This window comes from Pipistrellus kuhlii, unplaced genomic scaffold (genome assembly GCF_014108245.1).
Source record: "Pipistrellus kuhlii isolate mPipKuh1 unplaced genomic scaffold, mPipKuh1.p scaffold_m20_p_7, whole genome shotgun sequence".
Classification (NCBI taxonomy): domain Eukaryota; kingdom Metazoa; phylum Chordata; class Mammalia; order Chiroptera; family Vespertilionidae; genus Pipistrellus; species Pipistrellus kuhlii.
In genome coordinates this window covers 48,508,557-48,529,834 of record NW_023425573.1, presented here as the reverse complement: position 1 = coordinate 48,529,834, position 21,278 = coordinate 48,508,557, and the positions used below count along the sequence as shown (strand labels likewise).

General features: G+C 47.1%; 1 protein-coding gene across 13 annotated transcripts in view; it reads left to right on the top strand.

The window, feature by feature from the left end:
- The window catches only part of TANC1 (tetratricopeptide repeat, ankyrin repeat and coiled-coil containing 1), a 232,095-nt gene that overhangs the window by 160,921 nt on the left and 49,896 nt on the right, over window positions 1-21,278 (top strand). For 7 of the 13 annotated variants that reach the window (XM_045575597.1, XM_045575594.1, XM_036420850.2 and 4 more), the window contains 3 exons: window positions 810-996; window positions 13,900-14,163; window positions 20,591-20,713. In XM_045575597.1, coding sequence (XP_045431553.1) covers window positions 810-996; window positions 13,900-14,163; window positions 20,591-20,713 — 574 coding nt within the window. The remainder of the gene's footprint in view (window positions 1-809; window positions 997-13,899; window positions 14,164-20,590; window positions 20,714-21,278) is intronic. The other 6 variants (XM_045575596.1, XM_045575595.1, XM_045575604.1 and 3 more) reach the window with 4 other exon arrangements.

Genomic DNA, 21,278 nt, shown 5'->3' with positions numbered 1-21,278 from the left:
GCTGAGAGGATGCCTCAGGAATGATGCTCCTTTATCTTTATAGCCCCATTCTTCTCATGTGGCTGCTTTGGTATATGCTTTCCTGTGCCTTTTTTTTTTCTTTCTTTCTTTTTTTTTTTAGCACTTGAGATTTTGGAGGGTCAGCAGGGTGAGGAAAAGATTTATAGGAGCTGAGGCAGAGACAAAATGAGATGGAACCAAACGGTTCATCTGCCAGAGAGCACTCTCCACCGCGGGCACGGCAGCCTGCCTCTTCTGAGCCGAGATGTGCCCGCTGCATCGCAATGAGGGGCCGGAGCTGGCTGCTGCCCCTGCAGGGTCTCTGTGTGGGCGTCATGCCTCGGATGAGATCGCACTGACCACCAGCCCCCCTCCCCCCGCCCCTGGGGCCCGTAAATCTCCAGGAATTGAATCGGGTTGCGGCGCCCGTGAAACATGACAAAAACAGAGTTCCCAGATTTTCCGTACAGAGGTCAGAGGACCCATTTGTCTTCGGCAGACTTGAGATGAGAGGAAGTCTGCCTGTTTGCTATTTCTGTTTTCCAAACGTGCCTTCCCACTCAATTATTTCTGAGAGTGCCCTTGCCATAAATAAAACAAACCAAGGGGAAAAAAAAAAAAAATCAGCAGAACAAGGATGTTTTCCTTAAGCTTTCAGAGACCGTATAGATAGTAAGCTCCAAGATTTTAAAAACCATTTTTCCACGTTCCTGTTTTTCTTGTGGTGGTTTTAGCATCAAAAGCAAAAGCATGTGTGGAAGCGTACTGTGTGAGCCCTGCTAACTTACCTCCTTCCGTTCGTCTTACAGTGCACAGCCCTGAGCCAAGGCATCAGTCCTTGCTCCACACTAACAAGCAGCACCGCATCTCCTAGCACCGATAGCCCCTGCTCCACCTTGAATAGCTGTGTCAGCAAGACGGCAGCCAACAAAAGTCCCTGTGAGACCATTAGCAGCCCTAGTTCCACCCTGGAGAGCAAGGACAGTGGAATTATAGGTAAGAAGCACACTGCTCGGTAATGTAATGGCTCAATGCACGTCAGCCAGAGCGTTTGTACACCAGGCTCTTCCTGGGAGGGGTTAGCACGCTCAGTGAAGGTCGGTCTGTCAGCGCTTTGCAGACAGCGCTGGCTCTGTGCGCAGCCGACAGAAGGAAGCATTGGCTTTTACGTTCCTTGGCGTTTCTTGTATAACACCGGGCTCATCTGGTAAAAAAAAAAAATTCCGGATCGGATCTCGCCTGTGGGGTTATAAGAATCTGCCCTCCTCACCAGTGAGTTGCATTTGTTGGAGATTGGGTTCCATCCGGATGCAGCAGGGCAGTGAAATCCTGGCATATCTCGGAGTCTCCTCGGTCCAATCTCAAGGTCACTCACATCCCTACGTATTTCCAGGAGTTTGTTCTTTATTTTCTCATAATGGGATCGGACCAGTTTTTGAGGCCAGGATTTTCTGAGAGTGGCTCCCTTTTGATTCCCCCACACTTGCATAGTAGGCTTGCTTGTCCTGACGGGGTGGGACAGGAGACGGGGATTGAGGTCCTGACTCAGGCTGCTCAGCTGCCTTGCTTGAGCAGTGTTGAATTGAGCTCTTGCACGTCTCTTTCCTCTCTAAAATGAAGCAGTCTGATTAGTTTAGTAGTTTCTGGTCCCAGGTGCGTAGTGGCATCATCCAGGGAGTTTAAGAGCCCTTGTTTTCACATCTCATCCTGGACAGACTCACTTAAGTTTCTGCAGGCCCTTCAGGTAACAGATGTGTGGGACCCCTGGAGGGCTGTTCAGGTCCTCCTCTGCTCTAAGTCCGTGCTGCTGTTAACACCTGTGCTCTACCGAACAATTCAGCTACTTCCCATATTAATATGTAATTAAACAGAATGGCATGTGAGTTTCTGATTTTCTTCAGTGACCTGCGATCTCTTTTGCAGCGCAGTTTGAAAATCCAAGTTGCAGGTTCAAAATCCAAGTCTGTATTGTAGAGGTGGCCCCAGAAGGTGAGATTCCCGTGTCCAGTTTGGGGGCAGCCTGGTGTCACCCTCACCATGGCTTTGTGTGGGGTCCCTCAGCATAAGGAAGGCATTGTCTTCCTTCAGTTTTTACTTGGATTAGGCTCTTTGCTGGGGTTTTGTTTCGTTCATTGCTTTATTGACATATAATTCACGTACTATAGTATTCACCCATTTAAGCCACTGAATGGTTTTCGTTATATTCAGTTATATAGCCATTACCACAATCTGATTTCAGAACGTTTCCATCACCCCAGAAAGAAAACCTATGCCCATTAGAAGTCACACTTCATTTCCCCTCTCACCTCCAGCCCTATTCAGGCTACTTTCTATCTGAATAGATTAGCTGAATCTGGACATTTCATATAAATGGTGGGTGGAGGTTTTTGTAGCAAATTTAAATTCTCACCTCACTCTGCTTCCCCACCTGCTGTGTAGTCTAGTTCAGCTAACTTTTCCTGTGTTACTTCTGTTCTCATGCCCTCATGTCCTCCCTCTCTCTGAGCTGCTCACCATTGCCAGATCTCTAGTATTAATCTGTGATAGCCTGGTAACTTCCTTTACACCATTCTTAGTGCTTCTTAAATTCCCTTGCCATACAGTTGATTTTTATTCAAGGAGTCAGCCAGTGCTACCATTTTGGGGCAGACAAAAAACTTTTCCTTTACAGTGTATGCTCTGGCATTAGCATTATTGGCATTATTGGCATTAAGAAACCAAGCCAGTTTCTTATTTTGACAGAAACTTTTTCAGTCACAAAAATATGACCATTCATTCATTCATTCATTCTTCTCTCTCGCTGTCTCTTTTTCTCCCTCTCATGGAGATACAGTGCTGCAATTTATAGAGTTCTAATAAAAGGAAAGAAAAGTTGCTGGTTGAGTTTTATTTATTGTCCATGAAAGACCGAGGTGCTGGAATATTGAAGCCCTTAATGAGTGCTTGATTTAATTCAGGTCCCCTCAATCCCAGACTGCTTCTCCTATTACACATTCTCTACAGCACTTCAGTATTTCCTTCAGTTGACTTTTTCTTGTTTTATTATTTACTTCTGTCTCCACATGGAAAGAGGTCTCATCTGTACTATCCCAGCTCTCCCCTGAGCTCCTGGCTCGGAGTCGGGAATGAGAAATGAAAGAAGCAGTGCAGGCTTCCCATCCAAGTTGGCACTGCCCCATCATTTAATGTCACCCGTATTTTAAGCTCTCTTGATCTTATAGCTAAATGGCACATTTTAAGGCATTGGAGCTGTCCTTCACTTTTTGGCTCAAGACAGCGTGTTCCCTTAACTCAGCAGATGAGTGGGAGGCATTGAGAAAGGGATAGGTCCCTCTTTTACGGAAAACTCCAGATTGGAGACTGGGCGTCTTGTTGCTCTAGCTGGTCTGCAGGTGGCAAGGATGTAGGTGGCTGGGAGGGAAGCACTGAGCTGGTGGAAACGCTCCTCTGTGCCCTCTCCTCCCCTGGCCTGCAGAGGGACAGGCTGTGGCCAAGGGACACACTGAGGTGTGGCGTAGGGGGCAGGAAGAAAAGCAAGGGTTTCCTCTCCAGACGGACTGTAGCCACAGCTCTTTGAAGGGGCAGGAGCGGTGGGGCCGAGTCAGGACAGGGTGTGCGAGCTTCATGGCCCTTCAGAAAGCGGGCATCCATGACCCGGTGGTGCGTCTGGGGCCGCTGGGGCTGCTTGTGTGCTTTTCCCCCCGAAGAACAGTGTTTGTTTTGATAAGGTGTAGCCTGGGAATGGCAACCTTGGGACCTCTTCAGCGTTCCACAGAATGAAATAGGAACACCGTGATCCCAGTGGGCAGAGATGAAAGGGAGATAGCTTGGCTTTCTGGTTCAAAAGGCCTGGCAGCTGCTGCTAAAATAGGCCGATCCGGGTCCATGTTCCAACTCAGAGCCTGAAGATGAGGGGAGGAGGCTTGCCACTTCATTTTCCATCTTAAAGTTGTTTAAGACTTGTCAGTCCATAGAGCCGGGTCCGAGCGGCAGAGGTCCCAGGGCCGGCCGCTGTGAAGCCCACGCAGCTTATGGCACAACACGCTTTGGGGAGCTAGAGGCTCCCGGACTATCGGGCTCCAATCAGACTTCCAGCGCGAACACAAGTTATGTGGGACTGCTAGGGAAATCTCAACCCATCCTTCAACATTCCTGGGCCTCCCCTTCCACTGAAGCCGATTCCCATCGGGCTGATTGTATTTGATCTCCACTTTCTGCCCAGCAGTGCCGAGGGGAGCTTGTTCCCACACGCCCAGCCAGCCTCCTCGGGGCCGCCGGGTGCTCCGCCTGGGTTCTGTTTCCACTGGCTTTGACACATTGCAGGGGAAGAGAATTTTCCTTTTAGGAACTGCTTGGTGGGGGAACAGGCGGGCTAATAACCATTAGAAGAATTTATTGGGCCCCTTCCCGTCTTTCTCTGTGGAGGCCAGAGCTTAGCAGACCTCCCCTTCTACCTTAGCAGGACCCCCCCCCCTCCTCTGTTCCCACTTTATTGTGTTATACAGAGGGGAGTCCCACTTTATCCTATTTCAGAAGGCTCAGGTTTTGCCAACATAAATGCCTTTAGAAGTATAATAATTCTGTCATGTAGAAATACTGTCTAAGCTGAATGGGATTAACCGAATTCCCTATGAATATCTTCTTTCTTTTCTTTTTTTTTTTTTTTAAGTGAAATTCCTTACTCTACATATATTGAAATCATTGGCATGACCTAGACGTTAGTGTCTGATTTTTCAAATTGGACATGTGAAAACCTTCCAAATGTGAAACCCAGCTGTACCCAATCATCGTAAACTGGTTTCTCAATTACTTGCTTTGAAAAGGGAAAAACTTTATAAAAGAAGTGGCTTTTAAAGGTGTTTCCTCCATGCCTGAGAAAATATTTTTTTCTTCGTGATACTTCCTTGATGTAACTTGCTTCCAGCTGTTACAAATGGAAATTGGAATAAAGTATATTCTCTTTGGAATCCGTGTGAAAACCAATCTGATTTTTTTTTTTAATTTATTGACGAGAGAGAGAGAGAGAGAGAGAGAGAGAGAGAGTCAGACAGACAGAGACAGACAGACACAGGCAGATGAACAGACAGAAACATTGATTTGTTGTTCCAGTTACTTATGCATTCATTGGTTGACTCTTGTATGTGCCCTGACCGGGGACTGAACCGAAAACCTTGGTGTATTGGGACAATACTTTAACCAACGCTACCCAGACAGGGCACAATCTGATTTTTTTTTAAAAGCATCACTGCAAATAGTGGGTTTTGAAACATGTTTTATATAAACATATTGTTTAGTATTTATGTCCATAGCATGATCATCATTTTAAGTGTGTTTGTGTACCTATCTTAAGAAAATGGGCTTTTCTCTATTAAGAAAGAAGGAAATTGGATAATAGATGAGAAAAAAACAAAACAATACCCAGCTTTCCATATCAAGATTTTTAAAAATAGTCTTTCTGACCCATCAATACATGTGGCCAGGACAAGGACTTGCAGGTAGTGATTAGAACAATTTCTGGCTGAGAAAAGAGGTTGTAGGAAGTCAGTCATCTCCTCTATATCCTCCTTCCACTGTCTGCAGGTACCTGCTGACGCGTGTCACCTGCAGATGGCTTTTGGGGCTGTGTTTCCTTCTGAGAGCTGGTGGGTGTGAGGACAGCTCCGGTGGGTGGGAGGTCCTAGTGACAGGGGCCTGTCTCCCCCCTGGGCGTGAATCCCGCACAGGGCAGGTGTGTTCACCTACCGGGGTCCCCGACATCTGAGCCACCGCCCTCCGCTGGGCCAGGACGATGAAGTGCCCAGGATTTGAAAAGGGGAAAAAGCAGGAACGGGGGTTCTTCCTGCTGCCGTTCCCCCTTGCACTTGCTTTTGTCCTTCTCGCGGTAAAGCTGGGAGGCAGGTATACGAGCCGGCAGGGCAAGACCTTCACAGAAACGTGTTTCCTGCAGCAGTGATTTCCAGTGAAATAATGACGCTTGGATTAGTATCCTGCTGGCGCTTGCTAGCTTTTGCTAATGCTTGTCTTTCTGCTCAGTCGCTTAGGCTATTTTAAGAAAAGATATGATGGGGCTGACTTTTATCTCCTGTGTCTCTCTCCTGTGCCCTCCAAAGCTTGTAAAATGAAAGTGAATCCAGAGGTAGCTTCAGACCTTTCATTTCCTGGACTCTGTGTCCAAGAGAGATGATCAGATGAGGGGAGAGGCATACAAAGGGGAATGGATTGTACTGCATTTTCATTTCTAACTTGTAAAGCCTGCCCTCTCGATTTCATGCTAATGAGCCTCGTTGCCACCTGGATCGCCCCGTTTGCCACTAAATTGGAATGCTTCGGAACTGATTTGGTAATAACTGTTGTTTCAAATCTGTGACAATATTCATTTTACTGCATTGCCTGCAATTTGAAAAAATCATCCTTAATTATAGACACTTCCTTTTAATTTCCTAGGTGAAGGAGGAACATTTGCCTTTACACATGTAATTCTGTTGTATGTTTAAGTTGAGAAAGAAATCCTTGGTGATGATTTGAGTCAGCGGAGTGCCTGCTGTGCTTCTATCCAGACGGGTGTTCTGTCAATGGAGCAAGTATCTTTTGGCACCTGCTGGGTACCAAGAGCAAGTTTGTCCGGTACTGGAACAAGGGACAATACAGATAAGGCAGAGTATCTGGGTCAAAACCTGTCCACCTGTGGGACCAGGAAATGGCCTGCTGTCCTGTGGTGGGTCTGGGCCCGTTTAACTCGGAAACGCGTTAAAACATGGTGGAGATTGACACCTGCGATGGAAGGTGTACGTTGTAGGTGCATAATAATACCACCCACTAACAGTGCCTCGTGCTTTTTTCTGGAAGGTTCAAGAACTTTGGGGAGTCTTTGGGCTTGTAAGGAGCTCCCCTGTCTGTGCCTTCGGTGTACAGATTCTCTGGCACTTTAAGCGCTGTGCTGCGTGCTGTCATTAGCCAAAGTCACGTTTCAGTCCAGAGGCTTTTTTCTCTGGAGACTGCTCCTGCTGTGTCCGGCTGACTGAGGGCCGTGTGGCTGAGTGAGGCAGGCCTGCCCTCCTCCCTTCCCTTCCCCTGCCCTACCCTCCCGACCGCCCTGCTCCAGCTGATCCTTGAGGTGTTTCCACAACCAAAAGCCTGAAGAATGCGCCTGTGAATGCATGGCTCCGGTCCCCGGCCTCGCGGCATGTCATAGCAGAGCTCGCCTTGCGCAATGCGGGGAGCACTGAGCTGGAGATTTGGTACAGAGATCTGTGTGTCACAAGCCACAGCCCGGGGCATCGGCAAGGCCAGAAGAGAGGAGGGCTCAGCTGCATGTTACACGGGGCCGGCCAGGAGGGCTGAGCGTTTGTCCGTTCAGAGTTGCAGAAGGAGAAGCCAGAAAGTTCCCTGGAGCCAAAGGTAACTTGGGCTGCCACCCTCCCTGTGGCATTCCAGGGAAGGGCGAGTTAGCCTGCTGCCTCCACCGGAGCCCTTTCCTCGCTGCTGCACTGGAGATCAAAGGCAGCCACTGAAGGGAAGGAAGGTGAGCCTCTGAGGTCCCTGTGTGACTGTCAGCTGGTGGGTGGGGCAGAGGGAGAAGCACAGGCTGGCACTTGTGGTCAGAAAGCCTCATGCACTGATTTCACCCATGCCACCTTCCCCTCTGTCACTCCGGGAAATCCAAAGTATGGGTGGCAGCTGGAGCCGTGTGCAGTGTGGGTGCCAAGGAGAGGACTCAGGAGGCCAGGGTGTTCACATGCCGCTTCCTGGACTTGCCTCTCTGATCTTTTCCCATCCGCTGTTCCTTCTTTGCTTAACCTTTCGAAAGTGATTCATGAACTTTATTTGGTCATGTGAGAGGAGGTGGTGTCTGCGGTAGCTGTGTTTTTTCTTTTTATTCGTGCCTTCCCTGCTCTCACTTTCCTAAGCAACCACTGCATTAGGTTCTTGTTGGATCTTCAGTTCACTGGCCCAGTGGTTTCGCTCTTAAACGCTTTCTGTCAGCCATGAAGTTGAATATAAAAGGTTTAAAAATGTTTGTGTTCTTTAGTGCTACTTTATTTTTCCACAGTTGTGCGGAAGGAGAACGTTCTTGGGTGCTGATGATATAGAGGCCCTTTACATGGGCCCTTGTATCTGAGCTTTCTCCACAGTCCAGGGAAGGACAGAGGGTCTCTTCATCAGCCCCTGAAAAGGGAGAATGTGAGATGGTCGAGGCGTGCTTGAAGAAAATGCCAACTTTGTATTATTTTCATCTTTTCAAAATGTCTATCTCTGTGTGTGGTGTACACGAACCAATTAGAATAGTGCATGCCCATAATTTATAAATACATGTATTTGGGGTGCAGTCTCCCATATTTATACTAACGAGCGCCATAGTCAGAGCCCCATTCCGGAGCGCAGCGAGGCCGGGGGACTTGTGGGGCTGTCCTGCCCATAGGGCTTCTGGGAGTTCTCAGTGAGCTGAGATATGACAAGGGTTTAGGGCAGAGCCCAGACATGGTAGACACCATTACAACATCCATTTAGCCTCTTGTTGCTATTTCCTAGGAGTACTCATTTGTTTACACCTACTCTCTCTTTCCCCAGTGTGTGTGAAATGCTTGCACATAGACATTTAGTAAAACAAGGTTTTTTCTCTCTCGGTGAAGGTCTGAATTGGGGAAAGGAAATAAGGAGATCAGGAGAAAAGATGAAGTCAGAAGTCAGGCTCATAAGATTTTATCTGTTGTATTTAGCATGGGAAGAATGCTTTATTCTTAAGTTTCCACATAGTCAATATCCAGAGAGAAATAGAACCAAATGCATATGATGATGTTTGTAAGATAAAGATAAGAAGTGTACCAGTTCTTAGCATTGGGCCCTGAGATACATACCCTGAGATCCTACCCACATCCTGGGTCCTCAGGAGAGAAGCCAAGGATTGAACCCAAGCCCCTTGCATTTTTTTTTTTTAACCTCTTGTCTTTTCTGCAACTCAGAAGGAATTCAGCTCTACTTATGTGTCATATTTGATAGCAGTGAACCTTAGTTCCTGAACAGGTGTGGGCTAATGGTGAAGTCAGTTTAATTTTCTTCTCGATGTCCTTTTGAACCTATAACCTGATTTATATCTCATCGAAGTACATGTTGGGCCCTGGACTGAAACTGATTATTTTCCCTGGTTCTATTTTAAGTGTCCACTCAACATAGAAAGGACCTTCAAAAAGCAAAGAGGGGGCGAAGGAAGATGGGAAGGAGAAGGCATATAGCTTCATAGTGGAAGCTTATATACCATAACCTTTGATGACTGAGTGGATCTCCCTCTGTGCTTCCTCTGCCTCCCCCCCGGTGGCTCCCTCCTGGCTGCTGTGAGCCCATGACTGGCCCCTGCCCAAAGCGCCCTGCCCCGGGGCTACTGTTTTGAACAAGGCAAAATATTCCTTAGCCACGGATAGTTCAGAGCAACTTGTACATGGTGAGCACTGTGCTTGGGGAAAGGAGTGTGCAGTCAAAGAACTGGTATCAGACATACCATTTACTGTGTGTGTGTGTGTGTGGTCGTTTTCTCCCAGGAAAGTATCTGTAAGGGTGGGGTTGATGGTTCTCAGCCCCTCCACCTCTTTTCAAGGTTGTGGTCATGTGTATGTCCTAATATATTTTGAACTTTTTTTTTTTTACATAGTATAACCCCGTGCACTAGTATAGTAGGTCTAGTTAAATGTGCTGTTACTACAGAGGAAGATATTGTTTGTGGCTAAAAATAATTTTCAAACTACAGAGAGTCAGAAGTAACACATGTAGTAAATCAGTGAGCAGTACCCAACCTAAGTTAATGCTACATTGGGAATACCATGTAACCTCACAGCTTGCTAACACGAGGCCTGATAAGTCACTCATTTACAGAATCTTGCCTGTTGGAAGTGTGTTTGAGACCCAGTGTGAGTGATAATAGCAAGTCTTTTATTGTTGAGAGGATTACAGATGTCCTCATTTCCCCCACTTTTACCCCCTCCACCCTGCCCCTGCCCCACCCTAGGCCCCTACCACACATTGTGTGTGTCCATGGGCAACTTGGTGTCCCCCAAAAACGTAGGCCCACTTTGAATGATTATACAGTCAGTGTTTATTAACATGTAATTCATTTTCTAAATTTAAAAAAATTTACATAAATGAATAATTTGTTCTGTCAATGGCCTGCTTTCAAACTGATGACTGTTCTGGTCCAGGCACTGCTGATAACACAAAGCAGTGGAATCACGCACATCAAGAACCATTTCATTCCGTATTGTGCTCTCTCAATTCGTCAATCCGATTTTATACCATAAACTTTATCTTTTATGTATCCCCATAAGAAATTCTAGTGGATAAATTTTCTGTGTCCAAAGCTTAGTCTAACTTCACCCCTTATTTCAAATCAGTTAAACCTGAAAAGGAGTGAACATTAAATGAATTATTAGCTGTCAAAGTGTGTTTACATTTTGGGAGATGTCCTGTGTGCCCCAAAACGTGTACACACTTTGAATAATTGTAAAGGCAGTGTTTGTATTTCAACTGTGTTTTCAAATGTCCAATAGCATTTTAGGAAGAATTTCCTTTGTTCAAAGCTTAGTCTGTCTGAAAAGAAGCATCAATTGAGCTATCAGTTATTAGTGTGTACACATGTTTTTGGGACACCCTGCATATGCATGTAAGTTCTTTGGTTGATCTCTTCATACCAAGTCTTAATTGGCAAAAGCTGGTGTCTATACTGGCTGGCTGAAGGAATAAGATGTTAAAATTTTTGAGTTGTTAGGGAAATTTAAAGATGATCCAGTCTCCAAAAAAATGTCAAATGGCACTTTTTAGAGCTTTTTAAAATAAAGTCATAGTTAAAATGGTGTGTATGTGTGTGAGAACTTGAAGGCAACTGGGTTAATTTAAGTGGGAGTTTGGATTTTGGTAGCGGGAATTTTGCGCAGCCTGTCATCTGTGTCAGAACCAGCTTTCCTTTGCTGGAGACTGGAGGGCTGTCCTCCTGGTGTGCTCCTGAGGGACACAGGGAAGCCGGAGAGGTGGGCCTGGATCTGCCCCGCTGGATCTGCTGTAGGACCTGATGGTGCCTGCGCCGTGATGCAAGGACACTGCCTGGGCTTCGAGCCATGTGGGTGGAGCCTGTCTTGGATCCTGGGGAGGAGGATTCTTGCGAAGTGGGGCAGTCGGGCAGTGTTAGGGGAGTATCTTTGTTGGAGGGCCGTGGCCTCAGAGCTTCTGGCTTCAGGGCCCCGGGGAGTGTGGATGTCGGAATGCTAAGTGCTTCACAGAAATACACTTAGGTACTAATGAGACTATTGCTCATTAATGACAATTAATTATTGCTGACGAATGGGGATTCATGTCCTTAACATTGATGATGTAGCAATGGTGAACTTCATGAGGACAGTGGAGAGTCTCCTGCTCACAAACATATCGTAGCTTGTAATATCGTGCTTTTGAAGCGGCGCCCCTGTCTGTGCCTTCTCCTCTCAGTCACTGTTTCTGCAGCTGGGCCTTCCTCCCCACCCACTCTCCTGCTTGCCGCCAGGGCCCCCGGCATTGCCAAGCATCAGGGCCTGGGCGCTGTGGCTGTCTGGTGAGAACTGGGCCTTCAGCCTGTTCCTTCAGCCCGGGAGCCCTGCCAGGCCGGCCCTGCTTCTGGGCTGTCACTTGCCACAGGAAGCAGGGAAGTCCCTTGTCTGTGTTCCCACAGTTCGAGGTCTGGGTGAGGACTCAGGTCCTTGGGGCTTTGATTCTGAAGTGCATGATACTTAAGGGGGACACATCACATTGACGTTAGTTTTCACCTTAAGGATATGTACTCCAGAATTGAACAGACAGCTCCAAAACCGAATAAGTCACCCCTACCCCAGCCTGTAACTTGGATATTGGCACTGCCTGGAGACCTAATTAGTTATAGCATATCTGTGGGAAAGGCATCTGAGCCCTAAATACTGGCATTATAAATGAAGGTTTTTAACACATGCACAACGGACTAACAGGGTTGCAATGAGTAATTAATTACCATGAGTAGCGGGCAATCATCCCATTAATAAATTAGTGTGTTCCTGTGAAGCGCTTAGCAGAGCCCATGACATACAGTACCCTTCAGCAAATGCTGATTGCTGCTTTTACCACCGGCAGCAGCCTTTTTTAGGGTAGAAAGTTGTACTTGCTATCCTGACGCTCCTATGAACAGGGGGAGGGGAGGGGAGCTTTTTTTTTTTTAATGGATCATACAATGAAGGCTGTGATGGATTCCAAACAGATGGGAGATGAGTATTAATACTTGGAAATACTGGGAATCACGGCAGACATCCAAAAGGTATGCCGGGTCCTTCACAAGAAAATTCACACTTTAGTTGGAGACAGAATACCAACAATCCCGAACCAATAGCGGTGAGGTGACAGGCAGTGTCTCTGACCACAGCTGGAAAGGGAAGTGTGTTCATTTGCTCACCCATTGAATCGGCAAACCTTGATTGAGCACGTAGAACGTGCCAGGTGTGGTGCTGTTCAGAAAAAGAGATCCCGGTGGTAGGTACTTGTTGACAGAGAGGCTTCGGCGTGCAGAAGGGATTTTTAAATAGAAAGACAAGATGGGAATGGCAAGTCCTGACTGGAACAGCGGGAGCAAGAAGATGGTTTTAGGATTGGGGCAGAATGCCCTGCAGTCACAGCGAGGAAGTTGTTTTGTCTCCTTAGCCTTACGGAGCATTGTAAAAATAAGCAAAACCCCTTCGGACCTTTGACCCCAGACAGCAGGCTCCATGGAGCTAATGTCCGGCTTGCTGATTAAGAGTGTGTCTTCCTGGTATGTGGAGGAGACAGTGTACACCAGGCGCTGGGTTCTGAATGCACTCTGGCCCCACGCACTCCCACTGAAGTGGGTCCAGACGGGGACACAGAGGGGTCAGAGACATGGCCCTTATTCTCAAGGACATAGCGTCCTTGGTGAACATCACCTATGGCTCAGGGCCTTGAAATTGGAAGTGGCTATTGATAGAAGCGACAGAGGGTGCATACAGGTGGGGCAAAAGTAGGTTTACAGTTGTTTGTATGGAAAAGAACACAATGTTTAGTAAAAAATACAAGAATAAACTGTTTCACATGCTCATAATTGTAAGCCTACTTTTGCCCTGCCCTATATTGGCTGTATTTCTTCATCCTTTTCCTCCTCTTCTGCCTAGACATTCATTGTGCCCATTTTCTTCCTTAGAGGTTAAATTTTAATTCTGCAATCATATGATCTTTCCCACACGAGTGTTTTTCTTGCGTTGTTTACCTAGCAGCTTTCCAGACTACGCCACCCAAGGAATAAAGTCCAGTCAGCCTCTCTGGCTGGTCCTGAACAGATGTTACAAAACTTAATGCTAACGGCCAACTTCTCTGCTTGACTCTGTCACTGCATTTTTGTCTTTATAGATTTTTCTCCTGCATCTTTTCTCCATGAACCATGGTGCTGCCTGTCTACCCTCTCCCCCCAACCCCCCTACCAGATGTTAATTTGGAAAAATTATTTAAATAGTCAAAGAAATGTAATAAGATACAAGTTCTTTTGTGAGCAATTCATCGATGTTAAACAAAAAAAAAGAGAGAGAGGCAACAGCATCTCCAAATTACACAGATATACCATTAACTCCAGATATGTTTAGACAGCTTTTTTATTTTCTTATCAGCGTTCCTTTTCCTCCCGTGTAGAATAATTTAGCAGTTTATATCCCTTATTAAGCAACATTCTTCTAAATTTACCAAAATACATTGTATGAAGCAGACTTTGATAAAAATCTGTGTGGACCGGAAAACGTTCCCTTGGTGGTGGGGAGGGCTGTGTGTGTGTGTGTGTGTGTGTGTGTGTGTGTGTGAATTCTCAGCAGCCCCAGTGATGCCTGGCAGCCTTCAAAGTCTTTTGGTCTCTCATTTCAGCCACGATTACAAGTTCATCCGAAAATGATGACCGGAGTGGCTCCAGTTTGGAATGGAATAAGGACGGAAGCCTAAGGTTAGGGGTGCAGAAGGGAGTGCTCCATGATCGGAGGGCAGATAATTGTTCCCCAGTGGCGGAAGAGGAGCCGGCTGGGTCAGCAGAGAGCGTGCTGCCCCCAGCTGAAGCCCCCGGAGGAGATGGTCCAGTCCCTTACTCCCAGAGCTCCAGCTCGCTAATAATGCCACGGCCCAACTCAGTTGCAGGTAAGGCCACGCTTCTCCTCAGGAGGGTTATCTGGCTGGGCCTGAGGTGTCCGAGGTCGCTCTCTTCCCTTGGGAATCCAATCCGGACACCAGCCAGCTTTGTGATCCGGGGTCAGGCGCCTAACCTTTCCTAGCCCTCCAGTTTACCCTGGCAGAAACATGGTCAGGCTCCACTGGATGGGCTTTAAGGGGTCCTACGGCTCTGGAAGTCCCCCCCAAAAAGTATACCCACTTTAACAGCTGATAGTTCAGTTTTGAAAAGGAGTTGTGTTTTTAATAAGCGCTGCCTTTATAATTATTCAAGGTGTGTGCATTTTTGGGGGGCACACTCTATATTTAGACTCTCTTCAAAGAGCCACACAGTACCAAAAATTCTGTCCTTGTTTTTGTTATTTGAAGCCTGAGTAAATTCACGGCTTTGTATTACATCCTGGTAAACAAGAATCAGACTTCAGGGTGAGTTTGTGAACATCAGCGCAAAGCATTTCTAATCCAACTTTCGAAGTTAGCCTCTACCACTGAGGTCCATCATACAGGTGGGGGGGCAGCTGCTGTGTAATTCTGCTGTAAGGGATCTCACAGCTTACACCGTGAGCAGCGGAAGTGAGGGCTCTCGGTGGAGGAAATGGAAGCAGGCACCCTGGGGCAGCCGGAGCTCAGAAGGCCTACACGAGTGGTGACTTGCTGCAGGCCTGGCCAGTGGGTGGTTGCAAGCGAGGAGAGAAGGGTTGGGGTGGGAGAGGAAATCTGCGTCTGAGCTGACATGCCTGCTTTCATGTCCTGAGTTTCTAAACACGGTGCCCTTGGGTTGAACTCAGAAGAGGAACTTGTTTCAGTCGTTCTTTGTTGCCGACACAATGCTTAAAACTTCTCCTCGGCTGATGTGTGCACCCAGGTCCTCCCTTCCTACATCAAAGGCTTTTCCTGTGATTTTTACTGCTCCTTCAGGATGTGGCAGGTCACTCTGGTTGTTGTTGGGTGCTTTGTTGTGTGTGTGATGGTTTTTTGTTTTTTTTTAACAACGAAACTTTGAAACAGCTTGATAAATAAATTGCCCTAATGGAAAAGTTCTGAGACTCAACTCTAATTCGCTTTCAAAGGACACAAAGTGGCCTTATTCCAGGAGGGAGGCTTGGCGTGTCTGCCAGAGCGCGGTACCGGAGGGTTTATGCATATTTGAGTGATGGTTCTTCCAAAGGCTTTCCTGTCCTCCCTCCCACCGCTATCCTGCTACCTGCGGTGTAATATGTTGTCCCCCCGGCATTTTAGACCGATTTGCCTAGTTTCAGTAAATGCTTCATTTGTGTTATTCCAGAACTTGATGGTTTTATTGACTTCGACAACATAGCAAACTTGTATTCAGTTTCATGGAGCTATTTTAAAATAAAGGGAAACATTAATAAATTAAGTCGACGGTGTTAAAAGGCCCCCACCCCTCGTTTGGGGTGATGTGCCTGCTTGATGTTCTTTTACGGGCGCTCCCGCCCTGTGAAGTGACAGTGGGTGTGAGCTGAGCTTTTCCAGGCGTCGGCAGTGATTACGGAGCAGGGCTGTCTGGTTGCTGCTCTGTTCATTCATTAGCCTGGACGTATGCACTTGAGCAAGACCTCCTGTGGAACTGGGAGGGTTTTGCACTCTGGGTTTGAGCAGTGACTGCCTGGCCTAATGGGTTTGCTTGTTTGGTCTGCATTGTATATTTTTAAAACTGAAAGCATGTTTTTTAAAGGAAATAGGCAAGTGCCTTCCAGCATAGTAAGTGTTGACAAGCTGGGCACCTGGTAGATTTTCCATTGCCCACCCTCCTATCCCTAACGCTGAGCCTCAGTGAGGAGGGAATGGCAGGATCTCTCAGGTATTATTGAAAAGGGCAGAAGATTCAGGTCGTCTGTACTACCCGCAGCACTGTTTGTCTACTGATTAGAAGACAAGCTGCTACAACAGGGAGTAGGCAACACTCAGTGTTTGAAGGGTGACAGTAATACATGAGGGACCCTATGCTGCAGTCTTGAAGTATCTGCATGTAAGACCCATATAAACATAAATTCCATTTGCTAGGAAACATCCAGTGATTGAATGTGATGTATGCAGAGTAAGGACCGGCGGGTGGAGGAAGGGGTCTGCTGACCTCAAGGCACCTGGTCCCTGAGTCCCCCCCCCCCCCCCAGGGGTCTTGGGTATGGAAACAGATGCCCCAGATTGCCAGCTCTTCTTGTCGCCGGGCCTGTTGCAAAGCACTGTGGTGGTCTGCTCACCGTTACCCATCTAGCACAGTAACATTTTTATGTCAAGGGTTATAAAAACAAGTTGGCTAGGTTTGGAGGTTGTCTCACTACACAGAGATTGTCTTTGTAAATGATTTGTTGGCATGGAATTGGTTTGCAGTCCTGCAGTCAGGTTCTTACTGTATATCACATCAAATGTACACCCTACATTTAGTAAAGGAGTAAGGGAACAGACACCTTAAAACACGGAATGAGAACCTTTAAGGTATTTCTTAGATCATTTAGAATTTGGGTAATTAGGGGCTACTGTTTTTTACTACTTTTCTTATTCCTCCCCCCCCCCTTTTTTCAAATATATTTTATTGATTTTTTTTACAGAGAGGAAGGAAGAGGGACAGAGTTAGAAACATCGAAGAGAGAGAAACATCGACCAGCTGCCTCCTGTACATCCCCTACTGGGGATGTGCCCGCAACCAAGGTACATGCCCTTGACTGGAATCGAACCTGGGACCCTTAAATTTGCAGACCAACGCTCTATCACTGAGCCAAACTGGCTTTGGCTTATCCCCCTTTGGAAATATTTCCTAGGTGGATCAAGGAACACTGTTTAGTTTTCGAGGAAACCAACAAACATCATTACCAGCCAATTTTCTTAAAACTCGAACTGATAATGGCCTGGACTTAATGGCCTTTACCTTTGATAGGTTAGTCCATGATGTTTCAACAGATGCTTCTCTTTGCTCAGCGTGGATGAGTTTTCCTCTGCTCCTCCTCCCACTCCACCCACCTCCCCTCTCTCCACCCCGCCCAGTAAAACCTCTTTCCTGCAGTCTGTGCCAGTGTACTCCTCACCCAGGTGCTGGGCGCGGTGTGTGTGCGGGAAGCGTGTAATTAGTTTAATTGTAGAGATATTAGCAGTAGGTTTACTGCAGCATGAAGTTACCGCTTTGCCTCGGATTGTTCTCAGCCCTGAACAGTGTTTAGGATTTTGAAAGCATGTAGTGTTAAGTACCAGGAAATGAGTCTGCATCCTGTCCTGGTAATGCGGGAATCTACGGGAGGCACGCAGAGTGAGAAGGCAGAGTAGGATCTGCCGGGAGGCCCAGGCTTCCCTGCCTCCACCCTCCCCTCTCTCTGTGCCGTTGACGACACCTAAGAAAGTGGAGGCAGCCAGCAGCTGGTGGCTTGCAGCCCTGCTGAGGGGTGGCCCATTTCCATGCAACTTTCTGGTGTTTGAGTAGAGGCTGACAGCGCTTGGAGTTACAGGGGCCAACTGTTGTGTACTTTGGAGCTGAAAGTGCGGCGACTGGAAATCTGAAAACACATTTGAAATTTCATCTCCTGCCTGGGGGTCAAACAAGGGCTTCTTTTATAATCCTTTACAGCCTCATATTCTTTCTTTTTTTTTTTTTTCCTTAATTGATTTTTTACAGAGAGGAAGGGAGAGGGAGAGAGAGTTAGAAACATCGATGGGAGAGAATCATCGATCAGCCGCTTCCCGCACACCCCCCACTGGGATGTGCCCACAACCAAGGTACATGCCCCCGACCGGAATTGAACCTGGGACCCTTCAGTCCCCAGACAGATGCTCTATCCACTGAGCCAAACCAGTCTCAGCTACAGTCTCATATTCTTAATCCTCTCGGTTGTCACAGAGCTATAAACCGAATGTCTTGTGTGATATATATTATATATATATTATATATATTGTATATATATATATATATATATATATATATATATATAATATATATTTTTTTAATTGATTTCAGAGAGGAAAGGAGAGGGAGAGAGAGAGATGGAAACATCAGTGATGATAATCATTGATCTGCTGCCTCCTGCATGCCACCCAGTAGGGATTGAGCCCACAAGCGAGGCATGTGCCCTGAAGGGGAATCGAGCTGTGACCTCCTGGTTCATAGGTTGATGTTCAACCACTGAGCCACGCCAGCCGAGCTGAATGTCATGGGCTAAGGGGTCAGGAAGAAGGGAAGCGAGGCCCTGGCGAGGCTCCCAGTATCTCTGTGCTCACCAGAGCTGCGGCAGCAGGTCTGGCATTCATGGCTGTTCCCATTGGTGACCTGGCTCACGGGCTACACTGCCCGCTGTCCCTTCAGCCACAGCCTGGGACACGTGGGGGTCCTCGAGGTAAGACATGTTGAGGAGAACGCCATTTGCCGAGGCCCAGGTCCCAGGCAGGAGCCTGCAGTTAATGTTCCACGCTGGATCATCATAGGAAGCCAGGGTGACGGGTGTATCCTGGTGGCCCCCCACCGCCTGGCCAAGAAACTAGAAGCTGCCATTGGATTCCCGTAACCTAGGTCCATTTGGAGGTTCTGATGGGGAGGTAGCGGACTCTCTGTAACAGGAAGGATGTTGCTAAAATCTCGGAGCACATTCACATCAGTTACTAAAATCACGGAGATTTAGGCACTGAGACGGTGTAGAAGCAAAGTGTCTGCTCTTGTGAAGTCAGTGTCAGGCGTGTCTCCATGGACTGAGAAGGGGAGCAGGCACACTGTCACAGAGCCCAGCCATGGAGCCGGCCGGGTGGTGGTTGACTGAAGGAGAGGGTGGGGCTGACACTGAGGAAGGAGAGGACTTAGGCCTCAGAAGGGGAAATTGGAAGGGCCCACGCCAGGCAGGGGGTGCCGGGGGTGTTAGAGCCAGAGGGTATAGCATAGGGCGGCCCTACTTGACTTCTGTCCCTTGAAGCTTGGTCCCGCTGAGGGCTTCCCCAGTCCTTAGGAGCCTTAGCCCTTGGAATGGAACTCCCTCTCCCTCCTCGTCAGCCCTCAGATGACATCTGTGTCCTGTTGTCCTGGATGATCATCCTATGTCTAAGAGCAGCAGGGCTTTGTATGGGGCCACTCATTCCACAAACCAAATTAGGTTAATTTCATTTAGATTTCCTTATTGTGACCTAGATATGCAATTCAGAGGAGATTTTTTTTTTTAAGAAAGAAAACACTGTATATTTGCTTCTACGATTTGCTGAGGATTAGTAGAATTATTTGCATTAATTGTTTTTATAATCCAACTGGATTACACCCTAAATCCATTTTAAAGGTACCTATGTGCTGCGAATCTTACAGAGGGAAATGTGATTAGTTCTCTTTAGAATTTAAAAAAGTACACACATAAGTAGTCTATCTATATATATGAAAGCCTAAGCAACAGGAAGGCCGGCCCATCATTATGATGCACATTGACCCCCAGGGGGCAAACACTCAATGCGGGAGCTGCCCCTGGTGGTCAGTGTGCTCCCACAAAGGGAGCACAGCTGCAGCTGTGCAAGTCTCTCCTGCAGACACTCCCCCTGCATGCCTGAGTGGCAGCAGGTGCAGTGGGCGGGGAGGAGCAGGCGCTGCATGGTGCCCAGCCTGGGCCTGGGCTCCCTCCCCGGCCACCTGCCACTCAGGCACGATGTTGAGCTGTATGGGATCGAGATGGACAGTGGGCTGCAGCCCAACAAGCTGGCAGTAAGACCAGGCTGTGGTGGTGCAGAGGTCCACTGATCCCTGCAGGCCAGGCCAAGGGACCCCGTGCCAGTGCACAAATCCAAGCACCGTGCCTCTAGTATTATATAATGTAATCTATAGATATACGTATATATTGGTGTGTGTATAAATAATATATGCACACTTTTGAAATTTAGGAATATGTTTATTTCCAGGAATATGCACACTTTTGAAGTTTAGGATTATGTTTATTTCCAGTGAAAGGCTACTTTTACTGCCAGGAGCTGACTTTCGGGTTGTGAACACTGTGGAAGTGTATGGGCAGTCTGCTTGGTTAACGCGGTTGGAATTCTAGCAGCATCAGGCTTCTCTGGGCCGCGCTGTGTGTTTGCAGTAGGACTGGGATTTTGCGGAGTGACACTTGATTGTCAGATGTCTTCATAAACATTTATGGTGAAATTCATCACTTTCCAGGAATCACGGAGATTTTAGCAACTGTATCAACATAACTTTCATTAAAGAATGAGGAGCACTTGTTTGTTTGTTTGTTTTGTTTTGTTTTTAACATTTTTTGGTAGCATCACTAGAAAGATAAATTGAGTTGGGTAGACAAAATCAAAATCACCTTGAAGTAAATATTGTTGAACGCCTGAGTGGAATTGTTTAGTGATTTATAATTCCAGTAGTTTAGATATGATATGAAACTCAACTTTGAAGAGACTAAACTTCCGCTTCATGTTACAGCGACCAGCTCAACCAAATTGGAAGATCTGAGCTATTTAGACGGGCAGAGAAATGCTCCTCTTCGGACGTCCATTAGATTACCGTGGCACAGCACGGCCGGAGGTAGGGCGCAGGAAGTCAGAGGTATTTATCCTCGCATCGCTGTCCCTGTGGGTAGGAGCTCATCGACGAAACATGGAAAATCCGTGATAGCCAGCAGTTAAACATGCTGTCGGGGGTGGGGATGTGGGGGGGGGGGGTAGGTTGTTAAAAGTTTATGTGGAAGGTGTGCTGGGGGCTTTCCTTAATAATGTTATACTTCTTAAAATAGATTAACTTCCTTCTGGAGTTGAAAAATAATTCTGCAGCATGTTATTTTGAAGTGAGGGGTACTCTAACATTCCTTCAATTTTTTAATTTTTATTTTTTTTATCATCAACGAAGAATCAACTTTGTTTCACTTTTTTTGGGTGGTATTGGCCACCTCCTGCATCTACCCATAATGCACAGGTGTGTGGTCAATAGCACGGCCAAAAGGGGCAAAGCGCCACGACCCCAGGTGAGAAAGAGCTGGGCCCTATCGCCAGGGAAAACGCATTTCCATTTTACTCACACAGCATTGGGAGAAATGTGTCTTTAATATTGTTTGAGCTAAACTGATGGGCCGTGGTGTGGCCCTTAGAATCACTTCCTCTAATTCTCAGTGTGC